Source organism: Lytechinus variegatus, chromosome 17 (assembly GCF_018143015.1).
Source record: "Lytechinus variegatus isolate NC3 chromosome 17, Lvar_3.0, whole genome shotgun sequence".
Taxonomy (NCBI): Eukaryota; Metazoa; Echinodermata; class Echinoidea; order Temnopleuroida; family Toxopneustidae; genus Lytechinus; species Lytechinus variegatus.
Genome location: NC_054756.1, coordinates 636,875 through 662,743, shown reverse-complemented (window position 1 = coordinate 662,743; position 25,869 = coordinate 636,875). Strand labels below are relative to the sequence as shown.

Genomic DNA, 25,869 nt, shown 5'->3' with positions numbered 1-25,869 from the left:
CAATTGATTATTTTGATTAAATATGCATATAATGAACAATCATACCAATGTACTTTTTTTTATTATGCACAAAACTCTTTTTTCAAAAATTCTTTATCAGTAAATTATATGCAATATTGAATGAACAGTGAGAAAAAGTGGGTGTTTGATATGAAAATCTGTAAAGTAGCCTTTCTACTAGTACTGTCACATTGAAGCCTACCCCCCCCCTGGGGTTGCTATTTATAAGACACCCAACCCCTATTTCGTGTTTTGCCAAATTATAGAAAAATTTGTCCATTTGGAGCCCCATTTAGGCAAATAGGTGTTTCTGCTATAGCAATCCTACATGTATTTCATTGCATTAATCTACTTGGAGACGAAAAAGTAGCATTTTCTCTAGATCTGCTACATATAAGAAAGTACTGGCACATCGAAGCCTACCCCCTCAGGGGGTTGCTGAAGTCACCCAACTAGGTTTGGGAGTAAACATCGATTGATCGAATGGTTCGAATAGATTGCCATTTACACTAATCGAATGTTCAGCAGATCCCGATTAGACAATTGGGTTTCTTAAGTAGTAACAAAATGACAAGATAGCAATGATAACATTTGTTTTTGTCTCACCTGCGAAGCAGAGTGAGACTATAGGCGCCGCTTTTGCGGCGGCGGCGGCGTCAACATCAAATCTTAACCTGAGGTTAAGTTTTTGAAATGACATCATAACTTAGAAAGTATATGGACCTAGTTCATGAAACTTGGCCATAAGGTTAATCAAGTATTACTGAACATCCTATTAGAGTTTCGTGTCACATGACCAAGGTCAAAGGTCATTTAGGGTCAATGAACTTAGACCATGTTGGAGGAACCAACATCGAAATCTTAACCTGAGGTTAAGTTTTTGAAATGTCATCATAACTTAGAAAATATATGGACCTAGTTCATGAAACTTGGACATAAGGTTAATCAATTATCACTGAACATCCTGCATGAGTTTCACATCACATGACCAAGGTCAAAGGTCATTTAGGGTCAATGAACTTTGGCCGAATTGCGGATATCTGTTGAATTCCCATCATAACTTTGAAAGTTTATGGATCTGATTCATGAAACTTGGACATAATAGTAATCAAGCATCACTGAACGTTTTGTGCAAGTTTCAGGTGTCATGATTAAGGTCAAAGGTCAATTAGGGTCAATGAACTTTGGCCGAATCGGGGGTATCTGTTGAATTACCATCATAACTTTGAAAGTTTATTGGTCTAGTTCATTAAACTTGGACATTAGAATAATCAAGTATCACTGAACATCCTGTGCGCATTTCAGGTCACATGACCAAGGTCAAAGGTCAATGAACTTTGGCCGAATTGGGTGTATCTGTTGAATTACCATCATAACTTTGAAAGTTTGTGGATCTGATTCATGAAACTTGTACATAAGAGTAATCAAGTATCACTGAACATCCTGTTCGAGTTTCAGGTCACATGATCAAGGTCAAAGGTCATGTAAGGTCAATGAACTTTGGCCATGTTGGGTTTTTTTGTTGAGTAACCATCATATCTCTGTAAGTTTATTGGTCTAGTTCATAAAAAGTGGACATAAGAGTAACCATGTATCACTGAACATCTTGTGCGAGTTAGAGTAGTATTCAAAATCAGCACTGCTGCTATATTGAACCGCGTGATGCAGGTGAGACGGCCAGAGGCATTCCACTTGTTAAGTATTTGATACAGCTTTAGAAAAAGATGTTACCGATATACAAGTAATTTGTCAAAAATGAATAATGATTGTATCGCATTCACTTTAACACCAACTTGAAAGAGGTCCGAACATTTTAATCCCACCCGGCCTTCCATTTCCTCGTTGTGTATAATAACTCTATGGTTTCATGTCTGTGTGCTTAAAACAGAAAGTACACACACACACACAAGGAGCTGACTTGAGCCAATATGTGATTGGAGTTGGACATTCAATGGCCAATGAAACTTCTAGGAGACAAAGAAGAAGCCACGTGCATTCCCATTAAGGTGGTGATTCCAGAATTCCTCCCCCATCTGGGTGTGCGGGTGTGTGGGTGTGTGTGAGCATGGTGCGAATGAGAGAGAGAAATATAGCGGTGGGAATTCTTTCATGTTTCAAAACAATGCAATCACTTTTAGTCCCAGCCTCTCCTTCACACTATCAAAATAACATTCCAACACGCGCCATCACCTAATTCTAGATGTCGACGTATCTCCCAAAACAGACCCAGTTATAGGTTCAAATGATCAGAAATTGTAATTCTGATAGGTAATTCAAATGAAAAATATTTTGCATTACATTTTGAACAATGTTGGCAGTACCACGGCACAGGTGTTGGTTGGGGCATAGTGTGGGCAATGAATGAAATTTTACAATAAGTAAAAGGCATCACATGCATGTCTGTCTCAAAGAATGCTTCATGAAAGATTTGTTTACAGAGATGTAAATTGGGCCCAAGACTAGGCTGATTTATTTGTATGCAGGGGTGTTGTTGCACTTGGAGGGATGCATAATACAAGCATTGATTTGGGATAGATTTTTCAATGGAACAATAAAGTGAAAGTTTTAATCTCATTTCATATAGCTTCTTTTGAAATAGAAATCAAAGAGAAGGGGGAATAAAAGGCTCACTTTAATTTTTAAGGAACAGATAGTACTCTACCCTAGATCAGATGATCAATAATTGAAAAACCCTATTCGGAAGGTCTTCACAAGTAGGTCAACTATTGGCTTAGAAAATGTTATTTCTAACGAACAATGAATGATTCAATTGTTTTTTCAGGAACTAATCAAATGGTTAAATTGACATTTGTCCCAGGTCTACTTATGATGATTCTAAATATGACATCATTATCAACATTTTACATAAGGCATGACATACAATATTATGATTGACATCTCACTGAGATTACCCTTGTATCATTTTTATTTTGTTTCTTTGGCAATAGATTCTGGAATCTATAGATGCAAGTATTGTGGATCACTCTATGCCATTCCTCTTGTCTTAGCAAGGCATCTCAAGTACAAACATGGGTTGTCCGGCGTTTTCATATTAGAAGTTGGATCAAGGGGAGACATTCTAAAATATAGTGGAGCAATACAGGAAACCTCTGACAATATTAATGAACATGAGGTTGATGACATCAGAACTTTGAAATCAGAAACACCAAACCACAATATGCCACAGACTACATCACATGAATTAAGGTACCTTGTAAGACGCAAGCAAGTCCGAAGACGTAACCAGCCCTGTAAAGTGAACATATGCAGTAAGGCTTTTAGTCATGGTAAGAGGCTCACAAAACACAAACGAATCCATCGGGGCAAAAAACCTTATCATAAGGCATCAAGTAATAACAGTTCTTCAAAAGGTCATAAAAAAATGAAAACACAAGAAAAGCCTTATGCCTGTGATGAATGTGGTAAGGCATTTAGTGCAAGAAGTAAACTCAAAGTCCATAAACGAACTCATACAGGTGAAAAACCTTATGCATGTGATGAATGTGGTAAAGCATTTAATGAAAAATGGACACTCAAATTACATAAACGAACTCATACAGGTGAAAAACCTTATGCATGTGATGAATGTGGTAAGACATTTAATCAAAAAAGTTCCCTCACAAATCATAAACGAACTCACACAGGTGAAAAACCTTATGAATGTGATCAGTGTGGTAAGGCATTTACGAGTAGAAGTTCCTTAACATATCATAAACTAGTTCATACTGAGAAGAAGCCTTATGAATGTGACCAATGTGGAAAGGGCTTTATTTCTGGTACTGCATTAAAAAAACATACTAGAATCCACACAGGTGAAAGGCCTTTTGAATGTGAAGAATGTGGTAAGGCATTTAGGGATGCTAGTTATTTAAAAAAACATAAACTAATGCATTCAGGTGAAAAGCCTTATGTATGTGTTCAGTGTGGTAAGGCCTTTGTTTGTAGTTCTACATTTAAAATACACACTAGAATCCACACAGGTGAAAGGCCTTTTGAATGTAAAAAATGTGGAAAGGCATTTAGGGGTGCTAGTCATTTAAAAATACATGAACAAATCCATACAGGTGAGAAACCCTATATTTGTGATCAGTGTGGTAAGGCCTTTAGTAAAAAACAAACTCTCAAATATCATAAACTAACCCATATGGATGAAAAGCCGTATGTATGTGATCAGTGTGGTAAAGCGTTTAGTTGTGGTAAGGCATTTAAAAAACACACTAGAATCCACACAAGTGAAAGGCCTTTTAAATGTGAAGAATGTGGTAAGGCATTTATTGACAGTTGCGCTTTAAAAAAGCATAAACAGATCCATACAGATGAGAAGCCATATAATTGTGATCAGTGTGGTATGGAATTTCGTAGAAAACAGGCTTTAAGAACTCATAAACTTATCCACACGGGTGAGACACCATACGCGTGTGATCATTGTGGCAAAGCATTTCGTTGTAAATGGGTTCTAAAAGATCATAAACAAATCCATACAGGTGAGAAGCCCTTTCTTTGTGATCAGTGTGGTAAGGCCTATAGTTGTGGTACTGCATTTAAAAAACACACTAGAATCCACACAGGTGAAAGGACTTTTGAATGTGAAGAATGTGGTAAGGCATTTATTGATCGTCCCATGTTAGAAAAGCATAAACTGATCCATACAGGTAAGAATCCATATGTTTGTGATCAGTGTGGTAAGGAATTTCGTAGTAAACAGGGTTTTAGCTGTCATAAACTTATCCACACAGGTGAGACACCCTATGCATGTGATCAGTGTGGCAAAGCATTTCATTGTAAACGGGTTCTAAAAAGACATAAAAAAATCCATACACGTGAGAAGCGCTTTATTTGTGATCAGTGTGGTAAGGCCTTTAGTCAAAGACAAAATCTCAAAAAACATGTACTAACCCATACCGATGAAAAGCCCTATGTATGTGATCAGTGTGGTAAAGCATTTTCTATTATACATTATTTGACGAGTCACAAACGAATCCATCTCAATGAGAAGCCTTACAAATGTGATGATTGTGGCAAGACCTTTAATTTTCAAAGAGAATTGAAAGTACATTATAGAATCCATACAGGTGAGAAGCCACACATTTGTTAGAAATGTGGTAAGGGATTTCGTGTTATTGGTTATCTAACTAAACATATGAAACAAGTCCAAAAAGGTTTGGAGCCTTCATTTGGTAAGGCATTTAATCAAAATGGTGCTCTGTAACAAATCCACACAGGTGAGAAGCCATACATTTATGATCAGTGTGGTAAGGCATTTCGTCAAATTACTGCTGTAACAACTCATGAAACGAACCCTTGTAGGTGGAAAGCCTCAATTTTGTAAGGCATTTAATGAAACTAGTGCTCTCTTGTAATACCAATTGATATTAAGAACAACGATTGATTATTACTCATTTATGGCCAGTATGGAAAAAAACAAACCCATGCCCATTGCACCACCCATAGGAGATGCTCTCACTTTTGGGAATTTTTTTATTATTGGCGTTACTTGTATATGCTTTCGGTAGAGAGAACAAATCTCATATACTATTCATTCCATTGAAGATGAAAAGGTTATACAATATCTGTATAGAATTTCAATTGAAATTGTGGGATGTTTAAAGGTCAAGTCCACCTCAGAAAAATGTTGATTTGAATCAATAGAGGAAAATCAGACAAGAACAATGCTGAAGATTTCATCAAAATGTAAAATAAGACAAGTTATGACATTTCAAAATTTTCACTTATTTTTGACAAAATAGTTTTATGAACGAGCCAGTTACATCCAAATGAGAGAGTCGATGATGTCACTCACTATTTCTTTTGTTTTTTATTGTTTGAATTTATACAATATTTCATTTTTTACGAATTTGATGATAAGGACCTCCTTGCCTGAAGTACAAAATGTTAAAATAATCGAATTCCACATGTTCAGGGAGGAATGAAACTTCATTTCACATGACAATGACGAGAAAATCAAAATATTTCATATTTCAAACAATAAAAAACAAAAGAAATAGTGAGTGAGTGACATCATCCACTCTCTCATTTAGATGTAACTGGCTCGTTCATATAAACTGTTTTGTTAAATAAAGCGAAACTTGTCAAATGTCATAAATTTCTTATTTTACATCCGATTTTGATGAAATTTTCAGTGTTATGCTTGTTGAATTTTTCTCTTTTTATTCAAATCAAGTTTTTGCTGGGGTGGACTTGTCCTTTATTAGATGTTCTTCACATTTGCTATTCTGCAAGATGTCACAAGTTAAAGCTTTTTACCAGATGGTTAAGAACTTCATGTGAAGTCATTTTCCAGTGAAATGGAAGTATTTGAACAGACTGCCAACTGATATGCTTTTCACACTGCATTTCCTTAACCCCATACTATCTTTTTTTCAATTCACTCTGTCTTTCTTAACCCTTGCTTAGCCGGAGTTAATACCTCTACCTGGACTATCCCACAGCTCATGAATAGTGATGATTTTATCAGATAAGGCCGTACTATTTACCGTGCTAGCCTAATTGGCTGAAACATTGTGCAAAATCAAAGTGGGCTAAGCTTGACCCCGGGAAATTGGTGGGGCTAAGACACCCCCTTAGCCCCACCAATTTCCAGGAGTTAAGGACAAAAAGTGGTGTGAAAAGCATATGAAAGGAGCGGAAGCAAAGACACTATTCATTGAAACAATAATCATTACAGAGTGAAATCCAAATAAAAGGGATAAATGTATAGAACACATTGTATTCAGTATGCAGTCAACAGGCAATTATAGAAATGTTATTACATTTATTGGGTCAGAAATAAATATGATAGTACATTTGCGCATATACAATGTTAATTGGACTGTGGTTGTTTTTTAAATGAAAGTTTGCTCAATCATATATGAGCTAAGCACAGCAAGATGTCTAAAGGAAGTGAGAGTGAAAGACAGGGGGGGGGGTGATAAAATGAGTGAGACAGACTGGGATTAATGAGAGAGGGGGAGAGTGGGAAAAATAAGAGAAACAGTGGGGAGAATGAATGAGAGACAGCAGGAAAATGAATGAGAGACAGTGGGGAAATGAATGAGAGACAGTGGGAAAATGAATGAGAGACAGTGGGGAAAATGAATGAGAGACAGTTGGAAAATGAATGAGAGACAGTGGGGAAAATGAATGAGAGACAGTGGGAAAATGAATGAGAGACAGTGGGGAAATGAATGAGAGACAGTGAGCAAAATGAATGAGAGACAGTGGGAAAATGAATGAGAGACAGTAGGAAAATGAATGAGAGACAGGGGGAAAATGAATGAGAGACAGTGGGGAAAATGAATGAGAGACAGTGGGGAAAATGAATGAGAGACAGTGGGAAAATGAATGAGAGACAGTGGGAAAATGAATGAGAGACAGTGGGGAAAATTAATGAGAGACAGTGGGGAAAATGAATGAGAGACAGTGGGAAAATGAATGAGAGACAGTGGGAAAATGAATGAGAGACAGTGAGAAAATGAATGAGAGACAGTGGGAGAATGAATGAAAGACTGGGGAAAATGAATGAGAGACAGGGGGAAAATGAATGAGAGACAGTTGGAAAATGAATGAGAGACAGTGGGGAAAATGAATGAGAGACAGTGGGAAAATGAATGAGAGACAGTGGGAAAATGAATGAGAGACAGTAAGCAAAATGAATGAGAGACAGTGGGAAAATGAATGAGAAACAGCAGTAAAATGAATGAGAGACAGGGGGAAAATGAATGAGAGACAGTGGGGAAAATGAATGAGAGACAGTGGGGAAAATAAATGAGAGACAGTGGGGAAAATTAATGAGAGACAGTGGGGAAAATGAATGAGAGACAGTGGGAAAATGAATGAGTGACAGTGAGAAAATGAATGAGAGACAGTGGGAAAATGAATGAGAGACAGTTGGAAAATGAATGAGAGACAGTGGGAAAATGAATGAGAGACAGTTGGAAAATGAATGAGAGACAGTGGGAAAATGAATGAGAGACAGTTGGAAAATGAATGAGAGACAGTGGGAAAATAAATGAGAGACAGTGGGAAAATGAATGAGAGACAGTGGGGAAAATGAATGAGAGACAGTGGGAAAATGAATGAGAGACAGCGGGAAAATGAATGAGAGACAGGGGGAAAATGAATGAGAGACAGTGAGAAAATGAATGACAGACAGTGGGGAAAATGAATGAGAGACAGTGGGAAAATAAATGAGAAACAATGGGTAAATGAATGAGAGACAGTAAGCAAAATAAATGAGAGACAGTGGGGAAAATGAATGAGAGACAGTGAGCAGAATGAATGAGAGACAGTGGGAAAATTTATGAGAGAAAGCTGGAAAATGAATGAGAGACAGTGGGAAAATGAATGAGAGACAGTTGGAAAATGAATGAGAGACAGTGGGAAAATGAATGAGAGACAGTTGGAAAATGAATGAGAGACAGTGGGAAAATGAATGAGAGACAGTTGGAAAATGAATGAGAGACAGTGGGAAAATGAATGAGAGACAGTGGGAAAATGAATGAGAGACAGTGGGGAAAATGAATGAGAGACAGTGGGAAAATGAATGAGACAGCGGGAAAATGGATGAGAGACAGGGGGAAAATGAATGAGAGACAGTTAGAAAATGAATGAGAGACAGTGGGGAAAATGAATGAGAGACAGTGGGAAAATGAATGAGAGACAGTGGGAAAATGAATGAGAGACAGTAAGCAAAATGAATGAGAGACAGTGGGAAAATGAATGAGAGACAGTGGGAAAATGAATGAGAGACAGTGGGGAAAATGAATGAGAGACAGTGAGCAGAATGAATGAGAGACAGTGGGAAAATGAATGAGAGACAGTGGGAAAATGAATGAGAGACAGTGGGAAAAATGAATGAGAGACAGCGGGAAAATGAATGAGAGACAGTGGGAAAATGAATGAGAGACAGTGGGAAAATGAATGAGAGAAAGCGGGAAATGAATGAGAGACAGTGGGGAAAATTAATGAGAGACGGTGGGGAAAATGAATGACGGACAGTGAGAAAATGAATGAGAGACAGTAAGCAAAATGAATGAGAGACAGTGGGAAAATGAATGAGAGACAGTGGGGAAAATGAATGAGAGACAGTGGGGAAAATGAATGAGAGACAGTGGGAAAAATGAATGAGAGACAGCGGGAAAATGAATGAGAGACAGTGGGAAAATGAATGAGAGACAGTGGGAAAATGAATGAGAGAAAGCGGGAAAATGAATGAGAGACAGTGGGGAAAATTAATGAGAGACGGTGGGGAAATGAATGACGGACAGTGAGAAAATGAATGAGAGACAGTAAGCAAAATGAATGAGAGACAGTGGGGAAAATGAATGAGAGACAGTGGGAAAAATGAATGAGAGACAGTGGGAAAATGAATGAGAGACAGTGGGAAAATGAATGAGAGACAGTGGGAAAATGAATGAGAGAAAGCGGGAAATGAATGAGAGACAGTGGGGAAAATTAATGAGAGACGGTGGGGAAAATGAATGACGGACAGTGAGAAAATGAATGAGAGACAGTAAGCAAAATGAATGAGAGACAGTGGGAAAATGAATGAGAGACAGTGAGCAGAATGAATGAGAGACAGTGGGAAAATTTATGAGAGAAAGCTGGAAAATGAATGAGAGACAGTGGGAAAATGAATGAGAGACAGTGGGAAAATGAATGAGAGACAGTGGGAAAATGAATGAGAGACAGTTGGAAAATGAATGAGAGACAGTGGGAAAATGAATGAGAGACAGTTGGAAAATGAATGAGAGACAGTGGGAAAATGAATGAGAGACAGTTGGAAAATGAATGAGAGACAGTGGGAAAATGAATGAGAGACAGTGGGAAAATGAATGAGAGACAGTGGGGAAAATTAATGAGAGACAGTTGGAAAATGAATGAGAGACAGTGGGAAAATGAATGAGAGACAGTTGGAAAATGAATGAGAGACAGTGGGAAAATGAATGAGAGACAGTTGGAAAATGAATGAGAGACAGTGGGAAAATGAATGAGAGACAGTTGGAAAATGAATGAGAGACAGTGGGAAAATGAATGAGAGACAGTTGGAAAATGAATGAGAGACAGTGGGAAAATGAATGAGAGACAGTTGGAAAATGAATGAGAGACAGTGGGAAAATGAATGAGAGACAGTGGGAAAATGAATGAGAGACAGTGAGCAGAATGAGGGAGAGACAGTGGGAAAATGAATGAGAGACAGTGGGGAAAATGAATGAGAGACAGTGGGAAAATGAATGAGAGACAGTGGGAAAATGAATGAGAGACAGTGGGAAAATGAATGAGAGACAGTGAGTAAAATGAATGAGAGACAGTGGGAAAATGAATGAGAGACAGTGGGAAAATGAATGAGAGACAGTGGGGAAAATGAATGAGAGACAGTGGGAAAATGAATGAGAGACAGTGGGAAAATGAAAGAGTCATTCATGATCTTTGAGAATCAACAATTTAACTAATTCTTAGAGTACGACTCCATGGTATTGGTGGACATAAAATCAGCTGCATGCATAGAATGCAGCTCTAGCTGTGTGCACTACCATGCACATACCACTCAAGACCTGCATGCATGCTTCCTCATCGCAACGCCGGTGTGATTTTTTTCTTGCTAGCTTTGTTTCTTTAAAGGATACCATAGAAAGAATTGGCTTCCACTCCACTTACATGACCATTTAATATTTACCCTCAAGGCAACCCATAAAAATTTACCTGAAACTTACCCGCTACTTACGCAGCCTTTTCTAACAAGCCTAATCATATGACCAGGAAATTATTGGCTCTTGCACATCTATGAACTCAAAGTGATAGCATACCATAGTACTCGGTCATTTTGAAAGATTTCATTGCCTGGAATCTCCACCAAATATGTCAGATGTAAGAACAGCAGGAGACAAGTGGCCTGAATGTAGTATCAAAAAACAAAAGATTCACAATACCAAATCAGGTGTCAATATTTTGCCTCTGTCAGAGTTTATGGATAATTATATCCTGGTTCAAACCTAAATCATCTTTTTCCATTTCTTGCTTGAAATGATGCCTATGGATGCACAAGTAAAGACAATATGTCAATCAGTATACTATAATATTCATAATGTTAACAGCATTAGGAAAGTCCTAAACCATAAGTCTGCTGCTAGGCTTATACACTCATTTGTACTATCTCGATTAGATGTTGGAAATGCTCTTCTTTTTAATATAACCTCACGCAATGTTAATAAACTTCAGTATGCTCAGAATACAGCTGCCAGGGTTTTAACTGGTACATCAAAATATCAACACATCTCACCAATTCTAAAGTTACAATGGTTGCCAATCTGGAAGCGTATAGAATTTAAAATACTTCTTCTCACTTGGAAAATGTTAAATGGTTTGGCACCAAAATATCTACAAGACCTTGTCATGCCTTATGCACCAGCTAGAAGCCTGAGATCATCACACCAGCAACTTCTTAAGACTCCCAAGACACGTGTAGCATATGGTGCACGAGCTTTCTCTGCCTCAGCACCTTCTCTCTGGAATAATTTGCCATTAAATTCAAGAATTATACAATCACTGGAGACCTTTAAATCCAAACTGAAATCTTATCTTTTCTAACAGTATTAGTTATTGGCACTTTGACAATCATCCAAACTTTCTCATTCTTTCTTTTCTTGTGCGCCTCGGAAGAGAATATTTCTAGGTAGATGGCGCTATATAAATGCCTATTATTATTATTATGCGCAATATCTACATTTTACATAAGGTATGACATACAATATTATGATTGACATCTCACTGAGATTACCCTTGTATCATTTTTTATTTTGTTTCTTTGGCAATAGATTCTGGAATCTATAGATGCAAGTATTGTGGATCACTCTATGCCATTCCTCTTGTCTTAGCAAGGCATCTCAAGTACAAACATGGGTTGTCCGGTGTTTTCCTATTAGAAGTTGGATCAAGGGGAGACATTCTAAAATATAGTGGAGCAATACAGGAAACCTCTGACAATATTAATGAACATGAGGTTGATGACATCAGAACTTTGAAATCAGAAACACCAAACCAGAATATGCCACAGACTACATCACATGAATTAAGGTACCTTGTAAGACGCAAGCAAGTCCGAAGACGTAACCAGCCCTATAAAGTGAACATATGCAGAAAGGCTTTTAGTCATGGTAAGAGGCTCACAAAACACAAACGAATCCATCGGGGCAAAAAACCTTATCATAAGGCATCTAGTAATAACAGTTCTTCAAAAGGTCATAAAAAAATTAAAACACAAGAAAAGCCTTATGCCTGTGATGAATGTGGTAAGGCATTTAGTGAAAAAAGGAGACTCAAAGTCCATAAACGAACTCATACAGGTGAAAAACCTTATGCATGTGATGAATGTGGTAAAGCATTTAATGAAAAATGGACACTCAAATTACATAAACGAACTCATACAGGTGAAAAACCTTATGCATGTGATGAATGTGGCAAGACATTTACTCGAAAAAGTTTCCTCACAATCCATAAACGAACTCACACAGGTGAAAAACCTTATGAATGTGATCAGTGTGGTAAGGCATTTACGAGTAGAAGTTCCTTAACATATCATAAACTAGTTCATACTGAGAAGAAGCCTTATGAATGTGACCAATGTGGAAAGGGCTTTATTTCTGGTACTGCATTTAAAAAACATACTAGAATCCACACAGGTGAAAGGCCTTTTGAATGTGAAGAATGTGGTAAGGCATTTAGGGATGCTAGTTATTTAAAAAAACATAAACTAATGCATTCAGGTGAAAAGCCTTATGTATGTGTTCAGTGTGGTAAGGCCTTTGCTCGTAGTTATACATTGGAAATACACACTAGAATCCATACAGGTGAAAGGCCTTTTGAATGTAAAAAATGTGGAAAGGCATTTAGAGGTGCTAGTGATTTAAAAATACATGAACAAATCCATACAGGTGAGAAACCCTATATTTGTGATCAGTGTGGTAAGGCCTTTGGTAAAAAACAAACTCTCAAATATCATAAACTAACCCATATGGATGAAAAGCCATATGTATGTGATCAGTGTAGTAAAGCGTTTCGTTGTGGTACTGCATTTAAAAAACACGCTAGAATCCACACAAGTGAAAGGCCTTTTAAATGTGAAGAATGTGGTAAGGCATTTATTGAAAAACGCACTTTAAAAAATCATAAACAGATCCATACAGATGAGAAGCCATATAATTGTGATCAGTGTGGTATGGAATTTCGTAGAAAACAGGCTTTAAGAACTCATAAACTTATCCACACGGGTGAGACACCATACGCGTGTGATCATTGTGGCAAAGCATTTCGTTGTAAATGGGTTCTAAAAGACCATAAACAAATCCATACAGGTGAGAAGCCCTTTCTTTGTGATCAGTGTGGTAAGGCCTATAGTTGTGGTACTGCATTTAAAAAACACACTAGAATCCACACAGGTGAAAGGACTTAAGAATGTGGTAAGGCATTTATTGATCGTCCCATGTTAGAAAAGCATAAACAGATCCATACAGGTAAGAATCCATATGTTTGTGATCAGTGTGGTAAGGAATTTCGTAGTAAACAGGGTTTTAGCTGGCATAAACTTATCCACACAGGTGAGACACCCTATGCATGTGATCAGTGTGGTAAGGCCTTTAGTCAAACACAAAATCTCAAAAAACATGTACTAACCCATACCGATGAAAAGCCTTATGTATGTGATCAGTGTGGTAAAGCATTTTCTATCACACGTTATTTGACGAGTCATAAACGAATCCATCTCAATGAGAAGCCTTACAAATGTGATGATTGTGGCAAGACCTTTAATTTTCAAAGAGAATTGAAAGTACATTATAGAATCCATACAGGTGAGAAGCCACACATTTGTTAGAAATGTGGTAAGGGATTTCGTGTTATTGGTTATCTAACTAAACATATGAAACAAGTCCATAAAGGTTTGGAGCCTTCATTTGGTAAGGCATTTAATCAAAATGGTGCTCTGTAACAAATCCACACAGATGAGAAGCCAAACATTTATGATCAGTGTGGTAAGGCATTTCGTCAAATTACTGCTGTAACAACTCATGAAACGAATCCATATAGGTGGAAAGCCTCAAATTTGTAAGGCATTTAATGAAACTAGTGCTCTCTTGTAATACCAATTGATATTAAGAACAACAATTGATTTTTACTCATTTATGGCCAGTATGGAAAAAAACAAACCCATGTCCATTGCACCACCCATAGGAGATGCTCTCACTTTTGGGACTTTTTGTCTCGCCCACCAGAGGTGAAGGCGAGACTTAGGGTTCCAACATATAGGTGGAAAGCCTCAATTTTGTAAGGCATTTAATGAAACTAGTGCTCTCTTGTAATACCAATTGATATTAAGAACAACAATTGATTATTACTCATTTATGGCCAGTATGGAAAAAACCCATGCCCATTGCACCACCCATAGGAGATGCTCTCACTTTTGGGACTTGTTTAATTATTGGCGTTACTTGTATATGCTTTCGGTAGAGAGAACAAATCTCATATACTATTCATTCCATTGAAGATGAAAAGGTTATACAATATCTGTATAGAATTTTTAATTGACAGTATGGGATGTTACAGGGTGGATCCAGCCTCCGCCAATAGGGGGGGGCTAAAAAAATTTCACCAATATTTTTTATGTGTGCTTGCCCCGGTGGCGTAATGAGCCAAAAATCTTGAGGGGCTCGATATGGCGTATTGCATAAAATTAATAAGAAGTTATGAGCGAGCGAACAAAAATTTTGAAATTTTTTAAACAAAAATCTTAGTTCGTGATAGATTTTGACATAATATTTGGAAAATGAAATTACATTTCACCCTTATCCCTTTCCTTTCTCCTATTTAATTCTTGATCGCGATTTTTTTTTGGGGGGAGGCAAAATGCCCATGTTCTAACAGTAATTTCTTAGCTTTATTCTTATAAGCAACATAAACGTGTAACAATATCATAAGCCCTAATTAAATAGTGTGAGCGCGAAGTGCAAGCTGAAATTTCATGTATTTTATCCTGAAAATTGAACATTCTGGGCAATGTTTGTGAACATGAACAAGATGCGTTTATAACTATCGTGAATGTTTTCTTTTGTGAATAATTATTCAATGGCTGTTTTCAAAGTCAGCGCTGCTGCTATGTATCGAATCTCGTAATGCAGGCGAAACTGCCAGAGCCATTCCACTTTTCATTATAAGTTATGATAATACAATAAAGGACATAACATGCAAAATCAGTCATGAAAATTGGTCCTTAAATTTCAAATGAAGGCATTTATGCTGCACAAGAATGGATGATGATATAATGTTTCTAAACCACTAAAAATGTAAACATGTTGAATTTAGGCACAGACCAGGAAATGATGTCCACTTTTGTTAGTCTTCCAATATTCCAATAGAGAGTCTTGTTTGAAGGAATAAATTACTATGAAACATTTTCAAACACATGACAGATCAGTGCTACATAATACAAATGATGCACAGAGGTGAATGCATCAGTGGGTTTTGTGAAGTGTCTGTATTTACGTGTAACTATTTGTTGAGTTTTCATTGATACTGCATGCTCACTGTAGTCATAACGATGCACAAACAAACCTGTGTATCATTTGTTGTATAGAATGGTGGAATTTTTTATGGAAGGTCATTTTTTTCTTACAATGTCCATGTGTGGGATTACATAAGAGTTATTCATTCATAATCTGACATAGCGATTCAACTGGCTCATTGCATAACCCTTTGAAAACACCTGCCATAAATACCAGTTACCTGCATTGAAGTCAAAGGACCGTATTCTGTAGTCGGTTTAACTTAGACTGTGATAGAACTCTGTGCTAAAATTATGGGAAGCCAAAGGTGTCAACATTTTTATCAAGTTGTATGTTTCTTATGATTACTGTGCTTTTTCCTGATTCACTGATGGTGAAGACAATCATCTATTTATATTTCCTAGACAATTATGGATGATTTGAAAGCTGAATGAGCTGAAATATTATATCTATACTGTAAGTGATTTATGTAGTAATTGGCAATCCATACTTAAACCACAATTTTAAACCTGAGTTTAATTTAAACCCTACTTCAGAATACGGGCCAAACCCTGTAGCCTTTATTCATTTTTTGTGGCTCTGTGATTCAGCTTCAGGTTTAATATCCACATATCGCAGCCAATTAGGCTAAATAGCAGTGGATTTACAAAATATAACAATGCAATGATAACATGACATAGCAATCAAACATTGTAATTGTGCAATTTAGAAATAAAAAGTCGAATACATTGGGTACCCCGGCAGACTAAGAAAAAGATTACCAGTATAAAAGAGAAAATGAGAAAATAGAAGGGGATGAAGGAGAAAAGAAGGGGTGAAGGAAGGAGAAAAGCAGGTCAGAATAGAGGGGAGTAAATACACAGTAGATATAATTCTGATGTAAACCATGGAGGGAGGCTGAAGGGTGAGAAACAGCTTGTTTGATTAAAAAGGGTGTATCGAAGTATGAATATAATTACGTTAATGCTATTTGAATTCAAAAGTGCCAGCAAACTCCTCCGATAGGGGTGTCTTAAAACATATGCAACAAGGTTTGGCTGATAATTTGCATGTACAGTAAATAGGATGTTATAAACATACTGAAAATCAAACAAAATGTATGATTGAAGTGATTCTTTGTGGAATTTTTATCAAATAAATAATAAAGAAAAATCAGTTTAAAATTGTGTTATGTGTAGTTTTTGCTCTGAATTTCCTTATGTATTTTGTGTCAATTTTGTCTTGTTTGTATACTACAGAAGCACAGTGCTTCCACTCTTCCTGAAATCCAGAAAATTCTGGGAAGTTATCATTTTTAGAATGATATCATTTTCGGAATATGTCAAAATCTATCACAAAATCGGATCTTTACAATTAAAATGTCAACATTTCTGCTCACTTGCAACTCTTAATCAATTTTGTCCAATGCGTCATAATTATATTTCATCCCCTCGAAATTTTTGGCTCATTATGGGCCCTATTTCATCTTTTTTTATATAGAAAAGAATTATAACATTTCATGGAAGACTGGAGAACATGTGAAAAATTCTTTGATATTTTGGAAAATTCCAAGAACTTTCCAAGTAAATATCCATTTTGTAAAATTGAAACACTGGAGTAGGAGCAAGGCATGGGCACCGACTGCAGTGGCAGCTTTAACATTGAAATATGAAAGATGAAATGAAATTATAGCGAATCCTGACCTCCTGAATTTTTGTTTCCACATATGAAAATTATGTGCCAAAGGATTCAGGAAGAAGTTTTATGATTGTTGAGAATTAGTAATGTAAACATGGGATGGAGGCAACTTGTTGGGTTGTGTCGTAGGCAATGTTGATACACTGTCCCACATGCCGGGGGTGCATAGTGGTATGTGCCGCGGAGGGGACCCCCATTTTTACACTCAAATTTCTGTTCCAAGGCATAGCATTTTTTTCTTATTGAGAAAAAGGAAGAAAGAAATCTGCTCCAAAGATTGGCATATTCTCCGTTACGCTATTCCGGTCGCATTGACCTGCTACAATGAGCCGCAATTTTGGTGAAAAACGACCGCAGAGCGCCGTCCGACTATCGCCTCTGCGCTATATAGCACACCCGGTGCCCGTGCCGCCGGGCTCGCTGCATGCACATGTGCCCGATCCATTGGGTTGCATACGCACTCACATGCAGGCGACACGTTCCAAGGACCCCCGTTTTCACAAACATTTGTAGTTCCGAGGACTATCCTTTTTACGATAAGCCCGCTCCAAGGCCCCATTTTTTGTCGCGCCCACGTTCTACGGCACATCCCTACCACTTTTTTGGTCGAGTGCCCCCCCCCAGACCCACATGTGCCTGTCTGTGTTGAGGATCTACAAGCTGTGTGATCATGTTTTTAAGCATAGTTCATGATTTCACAAAGAGGGTGATGGATCAATTTCAGAATCTCATAGTGGTAGAGAAAGAATGTCTCAGATAGGCCTCATTGATCCAGGGGGAAGGGGGCAGTGTATTGCTGTACACATGCATAACCAAATTATTTACAAACATCCCCTTAACAAGTTTTTCTCTGTGTGCAAAAGAACCTCTTAAACTTTAGTTTTTTGTGGGCTTCATTTGCACATTTTGGCTCGTTTTTTCACATGTTTTTTCTGACTAGGGGATGTTTCACAAAGACTTAATATGACTTAGAGTTGCACTTAAATGCCTAATTCCACATGGTATAACATATAAGAGGACACGCACTGATGCGTATTGATCAATAAGAACATTCTATATCATGTTCACTTCAGCATTTAAGTCTGACTCTAAGTCAAGCTTAATGCTTGTGAAACACCCCCAGGATTACTCCCCATATCAATCATCTTTATTTTGTTTCTTTGGCGATAGATTCTGGAATCTATAAATGCAAGTATTGTGGATCACTCTATGCCATTCCTCTCGTCTTAGCAAGGCATCTCAAGTACAAACATGGGTTGTCCGGCGTTTTCCTATCAGAAGTTGGATCAAGGGGAGACAATCCGAAATACAATGGAGCAATGAATGAAACCTCCGACAATATCAATGAACATCTAGCTGATGGCAACAGAACTTTGAAATCAGAAAACCACATCATGCCGCAGATTACATCATTTGAATTATCGTATCTTGTAAGTCGTAACTGCAGAGTTGACAAGTCCTATGAATGTAATGCAGGCAGTGACGCTTGTGCAGGACACATACAAAACCAGGAGAATGCAGGAGAAACAAATTTTGTTTGTGATCATTGTGATGAAGCCTTTACTAATAGGCGTGCTTTAAAAGGTCACCAACGAATCCATGCTGATGGAATGCCCTATGAATGTGATAAGTGTGGTAAGGTATTTAACTATCCAAGTCATCTTGCAAAACACAAACAAATCCACACAGGTGACAGGACCTATGAATGTGATCAATGCAGTAGGGTATTCAGAAAGGGGGGAGATTTCAAAGTGCATTATAAAATCCACACACGTGAGAAGTCTTATGCGTGTGAACAGTGTGGTAAGGTATTCATTACAAAGAATCGTTTAGAGAGGCATATCAAACAAATACATAACGGTGAAAAATCGTATGAATGTGATCAATGTGGTAAGGCATTTAATCAAAAAGGTAAACTCACAATCCATAGACAATCTCACGCAGGTGAAAGACCTTATAAATGTGATGAATGTGGGAAGACACTAAATCAAAAAAGTCATTTGGAAGAACACAAACGAACCCATACGGGTGAGAAGCCCTACGTTTGTGATGTATGTAGTAGAGCATTTGGCCGTAAACAAACTCTTACCCTGCATAAGCGAAACCATACTAGTGAGAAGCCTTGCATTTGTGATCAATGTGGTAAGGCCTTCAAAAGGCCGACATATCTCGCAAGACACAAGGTAACCCACACAGGTGAAAAGCCCTATGTGTGTGATCAATGTGGTATGGCATTCAAAATGAAACAATATCTCACAAAACATAAACTAATCCATACAGGTGAGAAGCCTTACATATGTGACCAATGTAATAAAGCCTTCACTGAAGAGAAACATCTTGTAAGACATAAGCTTATCCACACAGATGACAAGCCTTATGTTTGTAACCAATGTGATATGGCATTTAAACAAAAATACGATCTCACACGCCATAAGCACTCCCATAGAGGCGAGAAGCCCAATGTTTGTAATAAATACCTTAAGGAATTCAGTCATAAACAATCCCTGACAAGGCACAACCATAGCCTAACAGTTGTCAAATCTGTACTAGTGTGTGATGAGTGTGGAAAGGCATTTAATGACTCTAGTTCCCTTAATACACATAAACAACTCCATGCCGGGGAGAAGCCTTATGTGTGTGATAAGTGTGACCTGGCATTCTGTTTCATAAGTCTTCTCAAAAAACACAAACGAATCCATACCGGTGAGAAACCCTATATCTGTGATCAGTGTGGTATGGCTTTTCGTGATCGCAGTTATTTGAAAACTCATTACCGAATCCATACAGGTGAGAAGCCCCACATATGCGATTACTGTGGGAAAGCATTTCATCGTAAATCTGACCTCGCAAGGCATAAGCAAATCCATACAGGTGAAAAACCGTTTTTATGTAAAGAGTGTGGTAAATCATTTACATTTAATAACCACCAGAATTGTAGGAGGCATGAACAAATGCATAAAGGCAATAAGCCGTATGTATGCGGTATCTGTGGTAAAAGATTCAGTCAATCTTATCATCTCACAACTCACAAACGAATTCATACAGGTGAGAGGCCCTATATTTGTGATCAATGTGGTAAGGCATTCAATCAAACAAGCGCTCTAACAACTCATAAACGAATCCATTTAGATGTAGATGTTATGTGATATGGATGTGGTCAGTGCTGTTAAGTGTGTACAGTCAAATTAATTTTGGGAAAAGATAAAAACTTGTGAATTTTCAAGACCATATGTTTCTGAAAGAACACTAAACCACTCATATTTTGGAAGTACAAATTTAAAAATAAAAATTATTGATATTAAAAATAAATGTTAACAACTATAAGGTTTTGAGACCATGCTCCATAATCCTGGAAAAGAAAGTACAACACCAAAACCTTGCATATTTTAAAAGTACAGAAGCTAACGATAATTTTGAGCATTTTTGTCTCTTACTAGGATACCAGTAGTAAGACTTTGAGGAGACCCTATCTTTTTTTAAGTCCCTGTGGTATTTCCTATTGTATTTCAGTATCACACGTTTACCACAGAATATGTATTTGTAGTGTTTTATCCTAGTGGTGTTTTCCATGGTATTTCAGTGGTATTTACCTGTGGTATTTTGTGGCACGATATATAGTTTACAGTATCACAGGAATTCATGTAGTACGGTTTGGTATAGCACCACAGACATACAACAGGAATACCATAGGACATTTTTCGTGTAAGGGAAAGTATCTGCGTCCGTAACAAGTTAAAATGATGTCTAAAGCAGTTAAAGGGGAAGTTCACCCTGACAAAAACTTTATTGTAAAAATAGCAGAAAAAATCATTAAAATATATTGCCGAAGGTTTGAGAAAAAATCATCAAATAATTAAAAAGTTATTATAATTTCAATTACCGGTATTTGATTTGTGACGTCATATGCGAGCAGCATTCCTACATAGCAAATGGTAAAAAATCAATGAAATGTCATTTTCTCAGAAAATTGAAAATGGTTTTCGCTGTACCTTTTGTATATCAACAGACAAATCATTTCACACCCGATCATGAATAGAAAAGAAAATTATGTCATCAGGAACCATGCAAAATTTGAAATTCATGCATTTTATATTACATAACACATGGGGCAGCTGCTCGTTTATGACGTCACAAATGCAAAACTTTGAACTCTAATAACTTTCTTACTCTTTAACGGATTTTCCTCAAACCTTCACTAATATTTTTTACTATTTTTTCTGCTATTTTTGCAACAAAGTTTTCTTCAGGGTGTACTTCCCCTTTAATTCTCATCTGCACCGAATATAGGTAATGACAATTGATTATGATATTTCAAAAATTGGCTGTAACTATTAAACAATATTGTCAACATTGACCCCAGTCATCTTGAGTTGTTTTCAGTGTTGTGTAGCTAATTATTTTGAATCTTGTAATAAAAAAAGATTAATGAACAAAATTCTGATATTTTCATAGGATTGGTGATAGTTACAGAGTCAGAGACGCATTGAACATGATTGTGTATAACGTTGGTGTGTGGTTGTGTGTTTATGTGCATTGCTGCCACCTAGTGTGTGACTGTCTATTAATGTGTGTATGTATTTCCTCAACTGGACGTTGTGGCGTGCGCCTGTAATCCAAGCTGTGGGGAAGTTACAAATTGATGCAGAGGTTCGAGCCCTGATTACGTCTTTCGGATGGTGACGTTTAAGGTGGTCCCAGACGTAAATAATCATACCTGATTGATACACGTCTGTCAAAAACTCAAAATACATATACTCATTGATTTCATTTTTCTAATTCTACATTTCCGTTATTGTAATTATTTTGTTATGTATCCTTTATATGCAAAGAGCCAACCTTTACAAGCTTCACCTCCGTGTTGGTTCTAACCAAATATTGTGCTTTTTAATTTGATTACATATATCATTTGTTCTGGTTCTAATAAATGAACTATGAAAGAATGTAGGCGAGACTGCCAAAGTTGTTCAACCTATAATTAGTTTTACTTTCCTGCGAAATTGTGATGTAAAAAAAAGAGATATTCTCTCTTGGTTTCAACATTGAACTGAATCCTCAAATTTATGTAGTAGGCCCTATTTAAGGTATAGACAGAAAATCAAACTTCATGAAAAGTTGTATAATTTACCCTGGTCATTGCATAATGTCCGTAATATCCTTCATGTACCTAGCCACCATCTGTCTCCTTCATTCTTCTATTTCATCTTTTTTTTAGTTTAGTGGTGGGCTAGAACATTGTAGAATGGTGATGTTTCAGATGGTAGAGAGGACCAGCTCCATAGATACATCTTCTCATTGCTAAAAATGAATTCCTTGTCCAAAATAACATAAAAATTTACGCAAAAATCATTATAGTAGCTTATGCAGAAGCCGAAATACAATTTTAATGAAAATGGATGGGTTCAATGACCATTTTGCCCCAATTGGTTTTGGGGGTAGCACTCCCTCAATGTACGTTTGACCAAATTTTCCGGAAAAGTGTCAAAATGCTCAAGAGCAAAAACTGCTTTTGGCAGCTGGTCCTCTATGATTTGAAACATTGACATTTTTTCAACCCGTATACAGTCATGTAGCCCATGTCACTAATAATACATTTGTTGATATTTTTTCATTTTAAAGACCATTCTATTATTGTTTTTATATACCTATATATTCAATTTGTAACTATATGTTATGTTGTGTACTAATTTCTGATTTGAATGCATAAATAAATATAAAAAATTGATTAAAAAAAAATCAGCTTATGCATGCTTCGCACTCACATTGTTTATTGACATACACAGCTTATTCTTTGTTTCTAAAAACTTGTTAAAATGATAAGTTTTCAAGTCAGAGTATTAAAAGTTTCAGCTTGCGCTTGCATCATTTTATAACGATTATGATACCCTTTATATTCATGAATACAAAAAAGTGCATAGAAATGATAGAATATCCCGTTCTAATCAGCTCATGCTTGCAATAATTATTGTTATGTACTTTTAATCAGCAACGTGAACTATGTCCAGTTTTCAGGTCAGGGAAATGAAAAATGTTTAGCTCTTGATGCGAGCTGTTTTATCGACCGTCATGTTCTGAACAGTTTACTCATGCCTTACTACAGTGTACGACCTGTTTTAAGGTCCAAAAATACTTTAAAACACATATGAGCTCATGCTCAAACGCTGTGTTCTTTAATAAATCAAGTACTGTGAGTTTTTAGGCCAGAAACTGAAAAAAATATATTATTAGCGCGCTGTATTTGTGCTCGAATCAATTCTAACGAGAAACTTATCCAGACCTGGGAGTAATGATGAAATATGCTGAGAAAGTCCCATTCAGGTAGGAATATCGAAATTAAAGCTTGCGCCAGCATTATTTGTTTGATTGGATAACAGACCTCGTCATGATTTCTAGTAATGATTGCATAAAGTGCTTAGAATGTCAAGGATAGGTTGCAAAATTAAAAACAGTTACAATGCTTCAAATGTCCTGTATAGGCCTGTAGCTCTAAATATGAGAAAAGACAGCTTGCGCTTCGTGCTCGTGTAGGCGTACTATATGTTCTTTTAATTAAAATGTGCTTAACCTGTCCAGTTTTTAGGTCGGAATCTCCACAAAAAAATGATTTTGAGGTGTGTATTCTATTCATGAGTCACTTCAAAATGTAGCTGTCATTAACAGCGGGCAAATACTTTATTGCCGAGCAATTACATTTCATAGTTGATTTGAAAATGAAAGGAAGTAAAAGTAAAGGGGAGATTAAAAAAATGAATGGAATAACAATAAGGAAAATGGGTAAATGATAGACAAGGAAAATGAAAAGCGAAAGTAGAAAGGTGAAAAGCAAGGAAATGAAAGAAAAATTATAAAAAGAAATGAGCCGAGAGGGTGAGGGAAATGGAGAGAGAGGAGAATATGATAAAGAATGAAGAGAAAATGTATAAAAGAGGGGGGACGCTGAAGTTCAATGTGTAAAACGTTGCCAATTTACAAAATTAATTAAAGGAAAAAAATAAAGAAGAGAGACAGACGAAAAGAGAAGGCGGGTTAATTATGAAAAGGGAAGAACTGAGATGAGGTAGGAACGAAAGAGGGGGGAATTTCAAACTGAGTACACATCGCGTTCGCCTCGCTAAGACGGAATTAGAGGGGAATTTCACCCTGAAAAAGTTGAAAAAGAAAAAAATATTGCCGAAGTTTTGAGAAAAATCTATTGAAGAGTGAAAAGGTTATTAGGATTTTAATCATTTTTGACGTCATGTGAGCAGCCTTCCTATAGCGTATGGTTAAAAAAATCAATGAAATGTCACATATTCTCTGAAAATTGAACTTGGTTTTTACTGTACCTTCAGGACAAATCATTTCACACCCGATCATGAAAAGAAAACAAAAATAATATAATCAAGAACCATAGATGGAAAAATTAAATCTATGCATTTTGTATCACTTAATTACAATGAGCCCGGGGGGGCACTTCCATTCACGAGTGGATACCATGCGCGACCATGGGGTCTCGAAAAGCACCCTAAACACGTAATTTCCATATTCTGAAAATGCACAAGTATTGGCTTGTGAAATCCCCTTAACAAGTATTGGAAACAAAACGATACTCTTGGCAAATATTGTTACTGGTCCTTCGGTCGTCGGCTTTACCTTATTTGGTTTAGTGCGACCCCACCATAGAGACCCACCTACACCTCGCGCAAATAGGACTCTTAACCCCTCTAAACACGTAGTTTAGAGCAAAAACGACATCCTTTATAAAACATTTTAATTTTGTTTTATCATCCTCGCAAATTCGACCCAAAACACGTAATTTTCCTAGCGAAATAGATACCCCTTTTTCATTATTTTTGTGTTTTTGACACCCTTATTATCACCGTACGTACGTAACGTGTCCTGTCGTGAAAAGGACATCCTTTTTACTTTTTTTTGTCGCGCATGGTATTCACTCGTCAATGTAAGTGCCCCCCCCCCCCCCCGGGGACAATGAGGCAGCTGCGCGTTTATGATGTCACAAATCCAAAAGTTGAAATGCTAATGACGTGAATGACTTTCGTAATCTTTAATACCTGTGCCAGTCGTGGTTGATAAAGTGTGTTGAGTGAATCAAGACCTAAGCCTGAAATCGCAACTTAGCACATTTTAATTGTTTTACATCGTAAATATATAGGTCGGGGATCCCGGCGGGCAATGACATTCTCACATTTTCGAGATCAGCTCGATCCCATCCCATCTTGATTCCTCCCCCTATAAACCCTCGCATACACCCCCCCCCCCCCCCGTTTTAACTTTAGGCTTTTATTGTGTCTATTTTCTTTTTCTTTTCCCCTTTCTGTTCTTTTCCCCTCTTCCTTTCACCTCTATTCTCACTTTTTCCCCGCAAGAAGGCATAGGGGCTTTTTCGTCATCCCCCGTCCTTGGGGGGGGGGGGCGGAGGGTCGCCTCTCGTTTTTCCCATATTCAATCGTTTCTCTCTATTCGCGTCCAAATGGCAAATAGGTACCATATTGTATTGATCTTTGCAAATATTATAAAGAGACATATATCATTGAGGTAGCTAGCTGCAACCCCCCCCCCAAAAAAAAAAAAAAAACATGAATATATTGAATAAAGCCAATACAAGAGGCCTTTCTCTTTTCGAAACATCGTCAGTAAGTAGACT

At 37.1% G+C, this 25,869-nt stretch overlaps 1 protein-coding gene across 4 annotated transcripts in view; it reads left to right on the top strand.

Annotated features, from left to right (window-relative positions):
* The window catches only part of LOC121431041 (zinc finger protein 493-like), a 57,287-nt gene extending 42,889 nt beyond the window's left edge, over positions 1-14,398 (top strand). The window contains exons 8-10 of one of the 4 annotated variants that reach the window (XM_041628509.1): positions 2,949-3,287; positions 11,814-12,704; positions 13,452-14,398. In XM_041628509.1, coding sequence (XP_041484443.1) covers positions 2,949-3,287; positions 11,814-12,704; positions 13,452-13,867 — 1,646 coding nt within the window. In that variant the 3' untranslated portion in view covers positions 13,868-14,398. Of the gene's footprint in view, positions 1-2,948; positions 5,652-11,813 lie in introns of those variants that run through there. The other 3 variants (XR_005972094.1, XM_041628508.1, XM_041628507.1) reach the window with 3 other exon arrangements.
* Positions 14,399-25,869: the final 11,471 nt, after the last annotated feature.